The sequence below is a fragment of the Colossoma macropomum genome, unplaced genomic scaffold, assembly GCF_904425465.1.
Source record: "Colossoma macropomum unplaced genomic scaffold, Colossoma_macropomum, whole genome shotgun sequence".
Classification (NCBI taxonomy): domain Eukaryota; kingdom Metazoa; phylum Chordata; class Actinopteri; order Characiformes; family Serrasalmidae; genus Colossoma; species Colossoma macropomum.
In genome coordinates this window covers 13,818,300-13,836,969 of record NW_023494798.1, presented here as the reverse complement: position 1 = coordinate 13,836,969, position 18,670 = coordinate 13,818,300, and the positions used below count along the sequence as shown (strand labels likewise).

Sequence of the window (18,670 nt, the reverse complement as noted above, 5' to 3'; positions counted from 1 at the left end):
AAGCCTAAAAGACACCAATGACTGTTGGAGTGAGTTTATTTACAATTATAAACAACTTCAGCAGATCTCGCCTGGATCTGGTGGAATAATGAATATACAAATATAAACACGAATTAACGCAAGAGATGATGTGTGTAAAACGTGTCAGCCCATAACAGTACTTCAGCATACAAAAAATCAATTCGTACATCGCTTTTCAACAGTTTTGAAATGTTTAGCATTTGATTTGAATATGGTTTGTTTTTTAATTAGCTTGCCACTAGTTTGTTTTACTACTGAAACAAGATTTAGGGCGAAGGAGATAACAAAAGCAGGCAAAACATCAAAGGCAGTGTCAGGGCATCTAATTCCGTAGTTTTGCACAGCATCTGGTCAGACTGAGTAAACTAAACTCTTTGGAGAAGGATTCTTCAGTATTTGTTTTGTATTTTCTTTGCTAGGGATAGAATAATCATTGCACTCCAATAATCCAATAATCAATAACTATGGCATATAATAGTAAACTGCTTACTTAATAGCATTTTAAGAAAAAACAGTAATGGTAAAGATACTAATAAAATCAGTGTAGATTTGATTAATGCTACCAAGCAAATAAAGGTAGATGAAGCTATGTAAAAATAGATTTGCTGCAGTCACTGAACATTTCATTACCCTCATGTAACTGACTTAAGTGCTCATGTGCTCTTTACATCTGTGTATTTCATCTCAAGTACCATGACAGTGTACCATTTCTAATAGTACCGTAAACAATTTATAAAAAGAATAAAAAAAATGCACAATAGGAATGAATGATAATACTGGAACCATATGTTACTGACAGAAAACTGCCATGTCATTAAAAAAATCTATATAGTACTTTTTTTAAATTGGTTTTGACCAATAGCAGGGCCAAAACAAAACCACTTCACCCAGCCCATGTCCTAGATAAATATGCATTTTGGGCTGTGCACTGTACAAAAAAAAAAACAACAAAAAAAAACAAACAAAAAACAAAAAAAACAAAACCCATATTGAAAGCAGTGCACTGTGCTAATGGAACCTAGTGTTTCTTTAAGCTGTTGAATATGATGCAAAACTGTCCACATTTGTCTTCAAAGTAATGACTATTCCAAAGTATCTGAATCAGCTGATGTGGACAAGGAAATATCCATCATCAGTCTCATTCCAGAGTTGTAATCCCTAATGGAGTAGTTGAAAACGCTTTCTGTAGTTGGTCTCCATAGTGTAGTTCCACAGCTCATTTGCCATTTCATAAGGCATTGCTCTGGTTGCTCAGTTCAAAAGTAGAAAAAATTCCCCATCACTGAATTACATTAGTAGTACACAATACATTTACATTTTCCAGTCACCATGTAAACAGTCTCGTAATTCATGAGTCAACATTTGATTTGGTCCAGTTCTGTACCTCACCTACTCAAAAGACACTTCACAGATACCACAATGGTCTCCAGGACCATAACCACAGACGCCACACTCTCAAACACACCACATGGTATTTCCTTTACAAATGGAGACAAGTCAGTTATAACAATACAAGTCTTAAAATATACCTTTATAATACAAATATTCTAAATAATATAATAATAGTCTATATACACAAAGGTGACTTTGTTTTGCAACAATATACAAGTGCCCCTGGAATACTGGGAGAGGAATGTGTGGAAACTCTGAAGTTTTCACGGGGGGGGGGTTGTTCATTGTGCTTCTCTACTTAGGGCCCTAAACATGATTGTGTTATTATTCTACTGCTACTGGTCCCAAAACCACTCCATGATCGTCTCTATGTGATCTGATGGGAGTGATGCTACGACCTGAGCACTAGATGATATTGCTCCTAATCTACAATGACCTCAGTACTAAGTATTACCTGAGTGGAGCTAAGAGTTTGAATGTGACTCGGGCCTTCGGGGTGATGTGTCGGGGAGTGTGAGGTTTAGGGGAAAATATGAGGTAAACAGTGTGTTAAAAAAACAACACAAAGTATTCACAGGTAGTACACAGTGAATGGGGAGCAAACTGGCCACATACCACGGTTGTGCATGGAAATGCCTCTCAGTGTCTACTTGGCTGCTGGGAGCCAGAGGTAGCTTTGGTAACACTTAATCTTCAGGATCATGTCAGTATGGTGCTCCTTCTTTGGCTGGGCATGACGTGTCTCAGACTGCGTGTCTCTTCCTCTGTATGATGGAGGGAGGGGAGAGGCAAAACACGAGAGAAATCACAGACTTGGCAGCCCAAAAGTCCTTCTGCACTCCATGACTCCAGCGCTGGGTGGTCGGTCGCAGTTTTGAGTCATCTTGACCTGACTGGGGGTCAGACGGTCATATGCCATCTTGTACTCGCGATCAAAAGCATCTACAGTGTAAAGGAATGACACGGTAAGATTATTACTGGTGGACAACCCTCAAACAATTAAATGGTCACAACAGAGCCAACTCACCGATGTTGATACTGTTCTTGCCCAAAGCCACCAGAGACAAGAACAAGATATCTCTATACAAGCTCCTGTTAGGGATCACAAAATGACAGAATTTAGGAAAATGTCTTTTTTCTGGACAACACAGTAAGCCAAAGTGGGAACTGCAGCAGATACGTGGATAGGGACCCCTCCCTGAGGCTCTTACCGTTGCCTGACGAAGCCCAGCCTCTTGCCAAGTAGCTGCAGTATCTGACTCATGGGCTGGTAGACGTCGTTCTTCTGAATGCTTCTGACCACGCTCTGCAACACTTCTAGGCTCACTGCCGGCTCCTCCTCCAGCAAAGAGGCAGAAGCAGACGGATTTGCACCTGTACAAATCCAGCCAGGAGCATAAGGAATGAAGGTGTATACTCACATACATATGCCCATACAGGCAAGGCAAACATTATTCACAGTGGTTTGGTTTACTATGCACACACAGGAAATTATCAACAGAAAAAGTTTCATTTTTCGTGTCTTAACAATATATAAATTCAAAGAGTGACAGACTCTTACAATGTGTATTCCAAAGCGTGTAGCAGGGCGCGACAGGGTCCTGGTGCAGTTTGGGGTTGTCCCACAGGATTTGTACCAGCACGTTCTTACTGTCCTCAGATGTACTGCTCTGGAGGAGCTGTGGAATAAACCCCAAGGTAGAATTTACACAAGCTTGCAGGCATGAATGATAAACCTTATAAACACTAACCTGACAAAAAGGTGAAGGCTTTTATTAGAACTTTTATGAACATACCCTCACACATTTGGTCATTACTGAATAAATTACATAGCCAGACCCACCTGCTCGTCTAGGCTGCAGTGCTTGGAGCTGAGGATGAGGGCGGGCAGGCTGCTGGGCAGCTCCAGCCTGCGAAAGAACCACACCAGGTTCCAAAAGACAATGGGGTGATGGTCCACGATGGCGGCTGAGGAGATGGCCTGATCACCTTCGTTCTCCAGCAGGCTCTCCAGCTCCTTCCACAGCACCAGAGGGCTAAGGTAAGGCACAGTCACTGGCTCCTGTAGCAGATGGAAAACGACATTAATCATCAAGATGCTTCTTTGGCAGTGCTTTAGCACAATGGATTTTGTGTTGAAAAATGCTGAGCATCAATCAACATGGGAATGATGAATATGTGCTCCAAAGAACACACAAAAAAAAAGGGACACTGATTGGCCAGTGAGGAAAGCGTCACTTACTGTGCTTCTGCTAGCACTGCTGAATGGACTGCCGGTAGAGTCAGGGCTCTGTGAGAGCTCCTCTTGGGGCTCTGACGCATCACTTATTTGAGTCTGGGAGCTGGGTAGGTCTTGACAAGTTGTTCTGAACAGAAAGAAAAGAGAACTTAACACTAAATATGTGTTTGAATGTATTTACAGTGTATAAAGTGATCCATATGACCAAGACTTCTCCCTCAAATTTCTAAAGCTCTGTTTGTGTGACTAAAAGAGAACAAACGTGAGCTACTCACCTGGTCTGGGCAGTCAAGTCTCTGATGTCCACGTTGAGCAGGGGCAGGAAAGGCGAGCCGCAGAAGGGGCAGGTGCTGTTTAGGTTGGAGTCGTCAGCGGTCCAGCCCGCCATGATCTCCTCATCATACACAAGACACTCACAGGTGTTACAGCGGGAACAGCTGGACATGCGCACCTGCACAGACATAACACAAATAAGCTGACCTGCTAGACTCTCCTGACTTACATCTGTACAGTGCAAATATATACAATTGTATGCAAAAGTTTGGGCACTCCTGGATGACTTACATATTTTGTTGATTTTTGAAGTGCAGCAGACTATTTAAAAAATAACATTTTCTGCAAAAGTTAATGTACAGTTATGTACATTATTAATAATTAGTAATGTACAGATTAACTTGCATGTGCAAAAGTTTGGACAACCTCCTAAGTCAGAACTTAGTAACATCCTCAGATGTTTATTGCTTTTAGTTCAGGGAACTGTGAAGTCCATTTTAAAAGTTAGCTTGCATTTCCTGAAGTACTGATTGTTGGATTTTGAGGTATGTTTTGAATCATTGTCCTGTTGTAGAATCTAGCCTCTTTTTGGCTTCAGTTTCATGACTGATTGGGTCACATTTGTTTCTTGAATTTGCTGATATTTAGTGGAATCCAATCTTCTATCTACACATGCAGTGTTTCCTCTGCTACTTGCTGCCACACAAACCCAAAGCATCACAGATCCACTTCCTGTTGAACAGCTGACAAGGTGTTGTTTTCATCAAATTCTGCTCCTTTTTTCCAAACATAGTTCAATTTTTAATCCACCAGTCCACAGCTCTTATTTCCAAAATGCCCCTGGCTTACCTTGATGCTGTTTTGCATACTTTAATTGTTGACTTTTGTAATGAGAACTTTTGCACATGCCACAATTTCTAATTTGTTTAAGTTAATCAAATACAAACTAACAGTCTATTAACTTTTTCAGGAAAAAAAATTGTTTTCTTTGGAGGTTGTATTTATGTGTTTTCACAAAATCAAAAAAATATGTGATTTGACCAGGGTGACCAAACTTATGTGACAAAACCTTTACCAACTTTTAGCTACAAATTCATCCAGAACATTTTGGGAGGATGATCACTGTGTGTTACACTGATCGTGGCTGGTTTGGTTTTGGTTATATGCATAAATATTATGGTATCCTGGTAATCCTTGTATCACCATTGTATGCCTCAATCATCTGTGTTATGTGTATTTAGGGTTGCTGAGACTGACCCACCTCAATGGCATAATTTTGATGAGCCTGAGCGAGGCTGGCCTCAGGACACACATCGGGAGTCTGTGGGGCTTTCACCACTGCCAAAGATGAGCCTGGCAACAAGAAAGACACTTCATTCAGTGAGACACAAACAGACTCAGTCATTTGATTTGACATCTATTTTTCATCTCAGAATGTTCTTTAGAATCAGGCCACATTTCGCATGACGACTAGTGTGATGAATGCTGATGACTGGCTTTATGAATGCTAATTCTGATAGCATTCAGGATAAGAGGAGCACACTCCCCTGAGCTAATAATAAGAGGAGAGGCTCTGCAGAGGCCTGGGGTACGAGTGCACCAGATCTGAGTGATTATGATGGAGCACTTCAGCACAAGCTTGGCTGCCTGATTGAAGAGCCCCAATCAGAGGCTGCACTCTCTGCCAGACACACTTCGAGCCCCGTCTGCTGGCCTACTTCTGCAGCCGCTGGAGCCGAAACACAAATACTACATACGGACACAAACAGAGAGGAATCTATCTAAACATGATGCTCAGTGACCCAAAAAGAGGATCTAGATGAATCTACAATATATCACAGGATAATATATGGGAAGCATGTGCAAGGTCAAAATCACAACAAGGAGATTTTTCATGTATTTTTCATCAACTCAGTGTCTCCTTACTGCCAGTTTGTGGTCTCTAAATGCTGGGAAGATAAAGGCATTGTAATAAATATTTCATCAAGCTTCTTGGGTGATTTCCCAAAACTCAAATCCGCCCCCCTCCCCCTCTCGTCAAGTTCAGTCAGAGATGTTACTCAGCAGAATCACCAGAGATTTCCCAAAGGAAGCCATCTGGGGATATGGATTAAGACAGCAATTCATGTATATTCCTGTAATTACACTCAGTAGGCAGGATTACAACTGTTTATAACTATTTAGGAGGCAGTAGTTGGAGTTAAGAAACACAAAGCACCACTCTTCAGGGGTTAGAAATCACTGAAAGATATATTATTACCATATTTAAGCCGATTCTATTGCAAAGATTTGTGATATGCTTAGTATTTTGATAAAATGCATTCCAATTTATTACATTTGACAACATACAATGTTATATTAACCAGTTGTACCTACTAATACCACCACTGATTGAAGCCTTTAATGAGGAGGAAAAAAAGCCTTCTCAGCACCATCTTGTGGACTATCCGGACAGCATTAGTTTTGCATGGATAGATGCGGCAATGGAATTATAATCAGAATGTGTTTTTAGTCTTTGGTCCTGTGTGAATTGACATGTTGGTAAATACCAAAGCATCCATTCCACCACCAGACTCTACTACAGCTTCCTCCCTGAGAATCAGATTAATAACCACTGATGTAATCTGACCACACACCCCTTAACCATCACCGCACACATGCACTTTAATTACTTAAATCTTAATCTAAATGTTAATCTGAATCTAATCTAAATCTTACCGTACCCCAATTTGTGTATATCGCTTTGCTGTCCAGTCTAGCTAGTGTCATGTTTATTTGTCATGTATATTTATTGTTCTGTTTATTTAGTGTCTTGTGTATTTATTGTTCTGTATATTTAATCTGGTGTATTTATTTAATATTTGGCACTCTTTTATCACTGTTATGTATATGCACCTGTGTAATGTGGTACTGTTGTGTGTTTCATCATGGGGCCTGAAGAACGATATTTTGTTTTAATGTATATGAGTTGGTGAAGGGACATAAATTATCGCTGGTAATCAAATTTGATTGTTTTTAATACAAAATATTTTGCTTAAAAATATAATTCTTAAACCTAGGAATTATAGTCCTTCAGCTTTTATATCTTTGTGAGGCTTGTGATGTTTCTTGCAAAGGATGCTGAGACACGATATTAGGACTTGTTTACACCAATCTCCAATTTATCCTACCAGACATGATAACAACCTATGGTAGGGGCATTGGCTGGACATGTAAAGATCTGGGGCTCAGCCCAGTTCATTGTAGAACTGTTTTGGGATATCGTCCCATATTGTTTTTAATTGACCTGTAAAATGTACAGTTATTTAATCAACAAAACGGACCCCCACTGCCCCAGGTGATGCTGTACTGCTCCCAGATTGGGAATAGTTAGGCAGCCATGACAAACTTCCCCTTGTAGGACTCATAAAGTACATAACACATCTCAAATGTCCTGCTAAGAGACAAACAATTTGTCTACAGTTTTTTTTTTTAATATTTTAGAATCTGAGTTGTCTTTTTAGTAAAACTCTTCTTGCCTAAAACCAAACCAGAAATAATATTTTAAATAAGAGCACACTAAAATAAAGCATTACATCTGGGTAATTTTGTGTTACAATAAACACCGTTTTAAGTCTGCAGCCTGATGGGCCCAACAACATATTGGGTAAACATTTTTCACAAATAACATTGGGTTCAGGCTGGGCTGGTTTTCAAATAAATTTTTATAATAACTCCTCTTCAAATAATGAGTTAACCGAATATAACACACATTGTTCAGTTAACTTACTACATATTCGTTCAGGCATTTTCTCCCTTACACTCTATCGAGCTACACTCGCTTGCTTGCTCTGTCTCACTCTGTCATGCCACATGAGGAGTGGGTGAATGCGACCCGGAATGAAAACAAGGATGATGAGAATGATGTGTAAACAAGCTGGGGTGAAATGTGACATGTTAACATTATGAGATTCGGGACTGAAAAAATAAACTCCATCATTGTAGAACTGGGTGAAAGGTGACCATTTGGGAACCTTCAAGACCTTGGGCCTGACTCAGAGCGACTCTTGCTGATGTCATTAGCGTATGAGGGACACCATCTTTGTTGACTGACTCTCATCAATGACAGTATATCTATATACTCTAACATATGTGGGAAATGCGCTTGTTTGTAAATACTCAGGCACACAAAGAAGCATTTACTTTTCTATATTTTATATTGCTTTTATCTTTGGCTGACATTAAACCGATAAACACTAGCCTAAAGAGTCTCTCTCAAGAGTTCAACAACAAACAAGACCTATGCACTTGAGCAGGAAAACAGTAAGTGATAAACAAGTGAAATTCATAAGTTATTCTGCAACTAAAAAGAAAAACAAACAAACAAACAAAAAAAACCCCAGCAAAGTTTCAAAGAGACTCTCACCGGTTAAGGAGGCCTGGCGGAATAGTCTGGGTGGTGCAGAGGGGCTCTCCAGACAGCGGCTGTTTCTGCGTGGGCTCCTCCTGGGCCGAGTTACGCTGAGGGAGGTGTCTCGCTGTGGGGAGGACAGGCTTTCCGGGTCTGGGCAAGAGTCTCCTTCAAACAAAGAGGATGAGTCAGGGTCACCTGACCCCAGTGAGGACACACTGACCCGGTCAGAGTTCAGGTCCTGTAGAGGGAAAAACAGAAATTACAGTGACCGAGAAGGAGATAATTGAAGAGTGGGAAACGGGGAGAAAACAAACTTCACTCACTTGTGCGATAGATGTTTGAGAGGACAGTTTAGAATAGAGTCGGCTGGCCTTCTCAGCCACACCCTTGCCTGCAGACAGGAAGCTACTTTTGAAGACATCCAGAGTGGGCGTGAGCAGGGAGTCCATGGAGAAAGAGGAGGTGGAGGGTGTGGGGGAGGAGGGAGAGGCCAGGGAGGTGGGCCGTGCCTCTTTGCTCCTGCGGGGGCGTCCCTGTGGCAGTGAGGGAGAGGAGAACAGTCTGCTACGGGGCTGTGGCTGCAGCTGTCCTGAGCCGCCTGGTGACCCAAGAAGGGTGGCTGGGCGTGGCGAGCCGAGTGGTGAGGGGCTCTGGAGGCCCCGCAGGTCCGCGCTGAGTGACCTCTGGCTGATGGGGCTACTCAAGTGCTCCATGTAGAGCTGAATTTCCTCAGCTAGGTCGCGGCGGGCAGCTGGAGCTTCAGCTGCCTCACCAGCCTCCTTACTTTGCACTTTGGTCTCAGCCGCCAGCAGGGAGAGTGGGTCAAAGCCAGCTTCAATCCCTGTCCGAGTCACTCCCCGGCCTAGAGCACCACTGCAGCTTGCACTCCGCTCCACACCGCAGTGTCCGCGCACCATGGCAACATTCGTCTCCATGGTGACTGTGCAACCGGTGCTCCTCTCTACAGCAGCTTTCATATTTTCACTGGCCTCCTCTACTTCATGTTCCTCCTTCTCTGAATCAGGCAGTTTCTGCTGAAGTCCCTGAGCAGAAGCAGGACTAGAGATGTCTGCCGGCTGATCTGGGGTCAGATCTAACCTGCTGGGCCTTACAGCCTTCTCTCCAAAGATGTCCAGTGAGTTCGGTCTCTTGGGGAGGGCTCTGGAGAGGACGTCTGTGCCATTTTGTAAGCTTGAGGAGGACGATGGTCTCAGTGGAGGGGAGGTGTCCTCTTTTCTAGAAATTCCTGTTTCAGACACTAAAAATATGGGACAAGAGTGAATAATTAAGGTGAGGAAATACTGAAAACCAAAAATCACAGCAACCATGTTTTCTCATGTGTTCACTGAAGCTTAAGTAACATATGACCTTCAAAAGGAGAGGGCAAACCCTTCATTGTTAATGCATGACTTGCAATACCATACTATGTCACTTGGTGGAAGCAGTGAGGCTTCAGTCCTAAAGCTTACACCTCCACACTGAGCTTTGGGAAAAACAACATGATGTGCAACTCACGTGGGCTGGAGACTCTCTCCTTCTCCTTCATGTGAGGAGAGCCATCCTGCTCCTCTCCTGTGCCGATCCGCACCTCCTCCTTAGACAGAGAGTCATAGCCCTGATCTGACTGACCACCTGCAATTGAACACAGACACAGAAGGGATCCACCATGAACCACTCAGGCTAAAATGAGCAGACAACAATCACACAGAGGCTTGAACAATTATTTGTTTTTATATCAAAATTACAATTTAAAATGGTACAATTTTCAAATTGAAGCTGCAATTTTAATTATGTCTGACATAATTCAATGTTGTCTTAACATGGACTTCAACCGATTTTTCAAAATTTGCACATAATTAAATGGCCAAGACCATTTTGGTTTGATGTGAAATGCTCCATTCTAGAGAAACTTGGTTACAGAAACGAGGGTTTGTGATGTCTCCAACGCAAATGAGAGGCATTTTATTTACTTTCCAAAAAGAACAGTGAACCTACTTGTGTCTTTTTTGTTTTTATATGTAATGTTGGTAATGATAAAATGATGCCAAATCTGAAAAAAAGCTACTTTGGGTAATATTTTGCCTTACCCTGCATGTACCTCTCCACCATTAATGGCTTTTAAAAAATACATTTTAGACCAAAACGTTATTTCAAAACTATCACAAAACAATGTCAAAGGCATCAGACAGAGTATTTGTCACCATTTGATATAATACCTTTGTATGAGGGAGCTTAACGGCCTGCATGTATTTCTCCACCATTAATGGTTTAAAAAAAAAAAAAAACGTTTTAGGTCAAAACTATTGTAAAACAATGTCTCAGCTATCAGACAGTGCATTTGTCACCATTTCATATAATGACTTTATGTGAGGGAGGTTTTAGTGAAAGTAAGCTCTTCAGAAGTCGTTCAAACACTACTGTTGCGAACAATTCTGACTGAGGTTTTTCTAGAACAAAGGATTTAACATCAAACCACTCTGAATGACTTCGTTTACTGTAATGATTTAGTTAAAATTTAATTAATTTAATCATTATTATTAAAAAAGGAGTTCCCCTTTAACAACTTATAAGTGGGTAAATTTAAGCTAATACCACTTGTGAACTGGCAGGCTGGCACAATACATTACATTCAGTGTCCAAGACTCAAACCTGAAAAAAGTGATAGGCCTTGAACTTAATTTAAAGAAAATAACTGCACTTAAATCACAATCACAATATTATTAAGAAAAAAAAAGATATTTTTCACAAATCATTCAGCCCTAACACAGAGACTCCCATACACACACACACACAAATACACACACACACAGATACTGTTAGCAGACAACTACATTCCCCATGGACTCTCTGAGGAACTAAATATAGTATTTTTAAGAATGCATCACCCAGGAGCCCTTACTTCAAATGTTATGGCACATAGATAAGATTCAACATTGAAAACTGGCTCTAAAAATCTGACTGGACTCTGAAATCCATCCCAACACTAACACAGCAGCTCTAATTTTGTGCACCATCACTGCCGCACACCACATCTACTGAAATAAATACAAATCGCTTACAGGCATGGCTTCAAACACAGCTACTGCAGTACACTCTGAGATGGGCACTGCTTTCGTCACATATAGATTCTAACTGGGCTGAAATACACTGGCAAACACACACGTACACAGGTTCGGATTGCCTCAGATTCAGTCGCACAGAGAAAGCTACTGGAGCCTAAAGATAATATCATAGTCACTCCCTGCCTCCAGAGGTGAGCTAAAATAACACGGTTAGTCATCCCTTCTCTCTCCTTTTTCTTGCTCGCTATCTTTGTCAGACTCTTGCTAAGCCACCACATGCACAGCCTGAGTACGTTTGAGTCTCTGCTGTCAAATCTCAGCTTCTACTTCTCAGATCTCTCCTGTGAGCAGGGCTGCCTATAGCTTTATGTTATGAGTCCCTTTCACATTCACAGAGCCTCACTTCTCTTTTCTCTTTATTCTCCCTCTCTGTGTGATGACATCTCCTCCTACCGTGTGTGGCGATGTTCACCGTGCCAGATGTGTGTGCGTTTTGGGATTAATGAGAGGTCGAGGAAAAACGGAAAGAAGCAGAAAAAAGGGATAGAACTCTCCTTACTCCCACAGCGAGAAATAATGACTCTCGGAACGGCTCAACTTTTCCGCAAGAGAGAGTGAAAGAAAAAGTAGGAGGGAGAGAGTGTGATGGAGAATGAGAAAGAGGGAGAGGGCTTTAGAGTTAATGAGAGAGCACAAGCTCTGTCCTGCAGAAAAGGCGAGAAAGGGAGGGAGAGAAAAAGGGCGTGGATGACGCAGAATGAGGTCAGATAGGGCACCTGTGCTGGATCCATCATCGCTCAAGTCCATTTTGGTGAAGTCGGTATCAATAGAGGCTCGTTCTGCCGAGTCATTGGTGCTGTCCAGACTGCCATGGCTGACACTGTCGAGATCACTGGCATCTGCACACAAAGGAACAAACAGGAGACTCAGACTGAATGAGAAAAGAGACACTGCTTAATCCACAGCAAACAGAAGAGTCTACAGTGTACATCTTACATAGTTCATTAACAACACAATCAATTACTGGATTGTGGCTAGACACGACCGGCTGCTTAGATCATTAATCCCTGATATTTGAGCTGAATGACGTATGCATGACAAGACTTCTGTTTGGGCGCATCGCAGTTTCAGCCTATTACAGTCGCAGCCACATATGAGTCTGTCATAATGAGCTAGTGCAGGTGACACCATGGGAATAGGAGGAGATCAGATCAAGAGCAGGCTGAACTGTGACAGTTGGGGGGGCAGCTATCTGCTCTCATCTTAATTGGCCCCAATGATGCCTGGCTGGATGGCCCGGGAGGCTGGCAGAGGTTGTGGTCTTGGGAAATAACGGGGAGATGGGAGCTGTGGAGATGAGTTCCCTAAGGAACCAGGCTTCAATTAGCTAACCTCACTGCTGTGGTAAAATGGAAAGACGATACCACTTTTGCATCTACCAGAATTTTTCTGGACTTTTTTCTGGAAATTTGTATAATGCTCAGATCACAGCATCTTGAGATTGACTGCAAGGAATGAGTAATAGATCAGAGGAATTAAACTGAATTTGGAGAATAGGGTTTAGAGATGAATTCTGAAATTCTGCTATTTGATCACTCTCTCACAGATAAAACTAATGTAGTTTTAGCCATGTTTGAAAGGTCTCACAGGGCACAATCCAACTCAGAACATGTTTATCTTTCAAAAAACTAGTAATTTAAGAAAACTGTCGAGACATATTATTCTATAACTGCTAGCAAAACTTGCGTCCTGACTTCTCTTTTTTTAATTTTTTGTGGGAAGGTAGGCAACACTGAACATTCAAATAATCAACTTTTTAAAGCTTTGAACTTAGAACTGAGTAGTTGCTTGGCTGCCACGTATATCCTTAGTGAGTTTATACTTTGAAAGTGAAAGTTCTGACAGCTGCAGTTGTCAAAAGGGTATTTTTCCAAAGCATAAGGCCAGGCTGAGGGTTGAAATACGCTCTGCGCAGTGTGAACTGGTGTTATGTGACTGGCTGCGTTTGAAGAGAAGAAAGCAGAAGAAAAAAGCACTTTCAGGATAAGGGAAGTGCAAGTCAGAATGAATAATACTTTACTGTATCAAGTAATGCCATCTGTGTACAGGATTTCACCCAACAATGACTTAATAACTGTACAGTCTGTATTTAGACTAGTGTAGAGCTGGATGACAATCAAATGCTTCACAGAAGTACATTTCTTTTTATTCTGTATTGTCAACGCTTTTACTGCAGGTGCATTAATAACTCTTATTTGTAAAGAGTGGAAAGTGCAAATGGTTTAACTCCGACTCTACAGTCTCTTTCTCTTGCACTTGAAAAGCCAATCAAAGCAAACTTTATACAGAATATAATTTGACCTCAATTAGCTCTAATTGGTAGGTAGCCCATTTGAACTGTACAACAATAGATGAAAAATAAGTGGCAAGGAGATTGTAAGTGGAACATAAACAAAATGGCAAGACAATTTAACTCCTAAGAAAGGAGAAACACTATCAGAATGTTCAAGTACAATTTGGCCTTATGGACAGTCATTAACCTGTATATATATATAAAAGAAAAAACATTTTGCAAACATGTGGAACTGTCTCATTACTCTTTTTGATGATGCGACTACAGTCAGTCAGCTGCAAGCAAAATTAATTCTGTAGTGTACAGAAGCATCTTAACTGCTTAGATCCAACACAAATCTTCTAGCAACCACGGCTTTTGTCAGGGCCAAAAAGTGGAACTCTCAGCTCCTAGACTGACTGCCTCACCTCACAAGAAGCCCTTTAACCATGCATTTCGCTTACTTAGGGTGAGTCTGAATGCAAAGATTTACAAAACAAGGAAGGACAGAAAGTGGATGAATTCCAGGCCTGGCTAAGCATCACCAGGGAGGATATCTAATGATGTCTATCAGTCACAAGTTTCAGGCAGTCATTGACTGCAAAGGATTTGCAACCAAGTACTAAACCTAAAAATTTAATTTTAGATCACATTAAGTATAAAAAGGGTTGTAATTCCTGTGTGGTCCACTGCATACTAATGTGAATACCCTTGAATGGATAGAAACAACTCGAATTGATATTCTAGACAACGTTTCATTTCAAATTCAGTGTTCTGGGGTACAGAGCCAGAAAAAGAAAAACTGTGTTACTGTCAAATTACTTACAGACCATGCTGTATAAAGTACTGACAATTTACCATTATTCTCTGGATCTAATTTGGCACTTTTTTTACTGTTTCTCAGTGACGTGTGTACCTGAGAGATGTGTATCTTTGGGCTGACCAGCCTGTCTCTTCCACACTTGTTTGAACTGCACCACACCCCGAACCACATTCCGCAGCTTACCCCACAGGAAATAGCCCCCTCTGGTGGAGGAAGGCCATGTGCTCTCTAACACAGCCTGAGAAAGAAACAACACATGGAGATTTTAGAGATGAGCATGAACACATACATGCATTGGCATAGACACACACACACACACACACACACACACACACACACACACAAAATGCACGCACACGCACACACACACACACACACGTACACGTACATGCACGTGCGCGCACACAAACACACACACGCACACACACACACACAGACACAGATTAACAAAGTAATTCTTCTGTGTAACCCCTCTCATTATCTTAAGTAGATTGTGTTCTCTCTCAAGGACTGGCTGTAATTACTCTGATAGAATTGGAACAACTCTCAGCTGTCCAGACATGTGTCTTAGTGTGTGTCTACTAGGTGTTTTTCAGGACTTCTTACAAGGCAGAGAAATGCTAGCTGTCCCTTGAGAAGCTATCAGGTAGCGTATTCATTTGTCTTATGACAAGAAGCCTGTGAAACAAAGCTGACCTTGGAATCTATGCTAGTGTAAGCCTCTAAAATTAGATTAGCTATTTAAATTCAGCCTGAATTCTCACACTGTATCACTGTTGATATGCATTCTCAGACAAAAAAAAAACATGCATTTTTACTTACATTATCTTTACACAGCTTATACTGCTATCTCTGGCACAGAGCAATTTAGACATTATGAAAACTAATACAATGTTTACATGTAATCCAGTGGGTTCCAATTAGGGGCAATGTGACACTCACTCTGTTATAGTATCCATATGTTATCGCATTGGGCTGGACCCCAGCTTTCTTCATCTCAAATAGTACACGCACAGCCAGAACTGGCTGCCCATACTGCCCGCAGAGCTGCATCAGGATCCGGTAACACACCTGCAGAAGGGCACAAAATAATGAAGTGTTACACCACAGCAGGACAACAAAAAGCCAGCCATTATTTCAGATGACTAGCTCCACGCTGATTGATTCTGGCTATTCTCATAGTCTACCTCATCAGGGGGCTGCAACTTCTTGTCCTGCATCTTTCTTAGGACGTCATAGGCGGTGCGCAGTGCCCGCACCTTGGAGTGGCACGCGGCCACATAGGCAGGCAGGCAGATAAACCACAGGCCATGACAGTGGCGCAGTAGACACTTGGACCACATCTGAGGGATGGACGAGTAGGTCTTGGCCATGCGCTGGGCCGATTTGATCTCCTGATGAAAGGAGGGAGGATCAGAGAGACAGAGTTGAAAAGAAGGGGCAGAAATAGCCATGCTCTTTGAGCAGCATTCTCTGGCTTGATGGAGCAGGAGCAAGAGGTGAGGATGCACCTGTTTCGAGCGACGGAAGATGGCGGCAGGGCTCCCGGGGCTGGTGTGTCTGGAGGTCGAGGTTGCCATGGGGATGCTGGGGCCCTCCTGGGGCTCACAAAGCTCTGTATTCAGCACAGGGAACCCGCTGTATCTACACAACACATGCAGCCAGGACATGTTATCTATCAATACTGCAGACTGCCAGGCCTACATAGACTAAAATGTGTTTGTAAATTTTGGATTGTGAACACTGTTTGTTGTAATGCAGCAGAACAGAAGACGTTTCACTCTTTCCTTTAACTAATCTGACTCAAAATTTGTCATGTACATACAAAACCCAGACGACTATAAATTGTGGCATCCGTCACAATCGTTAGAGAATTGTTAGAGAATCTTTAGAACCTACTATGCACAAGCTCAAAGGTGCCAGATTGAAAAACATCACAATAGCAGTGCATTTCCAAAGAATAGCTGCATTTAAATATGATCACATGCTCTGCTAGGCAGCTATTATTGTACATTCTGGATGCTGAGTGAGGGGATTCATAAACATTGGGATCCCTGGAGATTTTTATTGTGGGCTTCACATCCCTAGAGAAGAATCACTGAGGATTACACATGCCTGGAGCTTTTTCAAAATTGTAGACTGTTGAAAACAACTGATTTTATTTTATATGTATGCCATTTGTGTTTCATTTTCTGTGATTTCTATATGTGTGCAGTATGTGTGTTTTACCTATAAAGCATAGATGGCTCCTCTCCTTCAGGCACAAGGGGCAACTCTGGGGGTGTGATGTAGACTGTGTGCTCACTGCGATGTGATTTGTCCAGTTCAATGAGCCTTGTGTCCTCTGGCCTCTCACTGTCCACCTAGGATTAAAACAAAGACTCGTCATAACCACAGCCGGGCCTCCGCCTTACACACACAAACAACAGCCTGGCAACAATGAGTGCCAAGGGATTTCCTGCAGTCTGGCCATGCCGACATTTGGCATGAAAACCTGCAGGGGAAACCAGATGACCTGGGATCAGATGGGAGACAGCTTTTAGTGCAAACAAGCTTAATAATCTCCCTCAACACTGTATCTGGCTGATCTCACATGCGCACTAAGAAGCCGTGATCCTCCCAGCCTTCCCCCATCTACCGCAAACACACACCCCAAGTGCAGTGACCTGAACTTAATGCTGAGAAGTCATGTTGCTCCAGGGATGTGAAACCATTACTATGCGGTGCATTGGCAGGCTAGCCAGTGGCTCGGAAGTGCCACAGTATATTTAGCCTGTAGATGTCTCTGCCTGAATGTCCTTCCCCCCCGACACTTCAGAAAGCATTGGCCTACATACATCCAAGACCAAAGAAATAAACCTAAGTGAACGGATCATTTTTTCTTGTTTGTCGACAAAGGATGGAAAAATCAGTTACTCAAGTGTTTTGTTTATTTTTGTACATTTCCTTGCTAGAAAAAGTAACAAATAGCCTTCTTAAGCAGGAGGAGCAGACACACAATAGCCCCGACATGCACTGGCCAAATAGGCTGACCTGAGATTCTTTTTTTGGATCAATGGCTTTTTATTTTAGCAGGGCATGATGGCATCGACTCCAACTCCAGCAGGAGTGCTTTAATGTGCAGGCCAGTGCAGTGGCATGTGCTGGGCTCTGCAGGGCAGGGAAGTCACAGTGCCCCCTCTGAGCATCCATATTTCATTCCAGTGAGCAGCTCTGAATTGCATTCAGGCTCTGCCGGCCAACGTTCCAGCTGCTGTGCAAACCCAGCCAATGTGCTCAAGCTACATTTGACTCACTTTAAAAACAGCTCACACCGTCACTTTCATTACCGGTGTGCCGCTAAAGCGCTGTCCTCCACAGACTTTCAACAGCAAAGGACAAGCCAGGGTAGGTGATGTGTGACTTTGGCTGTTTACGGACCTAATGAACAGTGTAAGGCAGAGTGAAGCCACTGCCGGTTCTTTATTGCACAGTGAAGCCTGGTGGAGGGCGAACAAGAAATCATTTACTTCTCTAAATAAGAAGAAGCTGTCCGTCCCTGCTGCCTCATTGCTGTCAAAGTAACTGTGGCAGGATGACAGGACACAACATAACATCATTCAACGTCCATGTGCAGTAGGTTCATGAGACGTGTGAAGACGACAGAGCATATGCGGAGACATTCGGTGACGTGAGGCGCTGGATGAATTATAAATGCTGGGCGGTTCTGAATGTCTTGCTAGTTATGCAGAGGCTCGTCTGGGCTGTACTGTAATGGTGCTTTAATAATGCAAGCCAGCGGCACAAACTCACAGAGAGAGCTAAGAGTCCTAAGAAATCTTTCACACACTCTCAAAGTCAATGCAGCTCACACTGCGTCACAAAAGCACTGCATGTGAAGAGGGACTGAATAGATTTTCTTTTCATACAGCCAAATTGTGTAAATTAGCTTGCCTTGATGATGACAAATTAAACAAAAAATTTTGCCCTTGGTCTTCCTGATAATTATGTTGCAAAGAAATAACTGTTGCAGAAAGAACTGAGCGCAAACTGAGGCAGAATTCCTCTAAACAAACACTTCTGTATTCCTAAATGAAAACACAGCAGAATCTAGCTGCTTACCTTTCCTCCTTTTTCTGTGCCAAAGAGCTTTCCA

The 18,670-nt window shown here is 42.3% G+C and overlaps 1 protein-coding gene across 3 annotated transcripts in view; it reads right to left on the bottom strand.

Moving 5' to 3' along the window:
- Window positions 1-18: 18 nt before the first annotated feature.
- Window positions 19-18,670, bottom strand: part of dennd4a (DENN/MADD domain containing 4A) — a 31,166-nt gene continuing 12,514 nt past the window's right edge. For 2 of the 3 annotated variants that reach the window (XM_036584994.1, XM_036584995.1), the window contains exons 14-31: window positions 18,637-18,663; window positions 16,765-16,898; window positions 16,047-16,179; window positions 15,723-15,929; window positions 15,478-15,606; window positions 14,629-14,773; window positions 12,157-12,279; window positions 9,834-9,950; window positions 8,642-9,576; window positions 8,331-8,556; window positions 5,187-5,278; window positions 3,928-4,103; window positions 3,656-3,779; window positions 3,257-3,475; window positions 2,975-3,092; window positions 2,625-2,787; window positions 2,441-2,505; window positions 19-2,355 (exon numbers count right to left, since the gene is read on the bottom strand). In XM_036584994.1, coding sequence (XP_036440887.1) covers window positions 2,219-2,355; window positions 2,441-2,505; window positions 2,625-2,787; window positions 2,975-3,092; window positions 3,257-3,475; window positions 3,656-3,779; window positions 3,928-4,103; window positions 5,187-5,278; window positions 8,331-8,556; window positions 8,642-9,576; window positions 9,834-9,950; window positions 12,157-12,279; window positions 14,629-14,773; window positions 15,478-15,606; window positions 15,723-15,929; window positions 16,047-16,179; window positions 16,765-16,898; window positions 18,637-18,663 — 3,270 coding nt within the window. In that variant the 3' untranslated portion in view covers window positions 19-2,218. The remainder of the gene's footprint in view (window positions 2,356-2,440; window positions 2,506-2,624; window positions 2,788-2,974; window positions 3,093-3,256; window positions 3,476-3,655; window positions 3,780-3,927; window positions 4,104-5,186; window positions 5,279-8,330; window positions 8,557-8,641; window positions 9,577-9,833; window positions 9,951-12,156; window positions 12,280-14,628; window positions 14,774-15,477; window positions 15,607-15,722; window positions 15,930-16,046; window positions 16,180-16,764; window positions 16,899-18,636; window positions 18,664-18,670) is intronic. The other variant, XM_036584997.1, reaches the window with a different exon arrangement.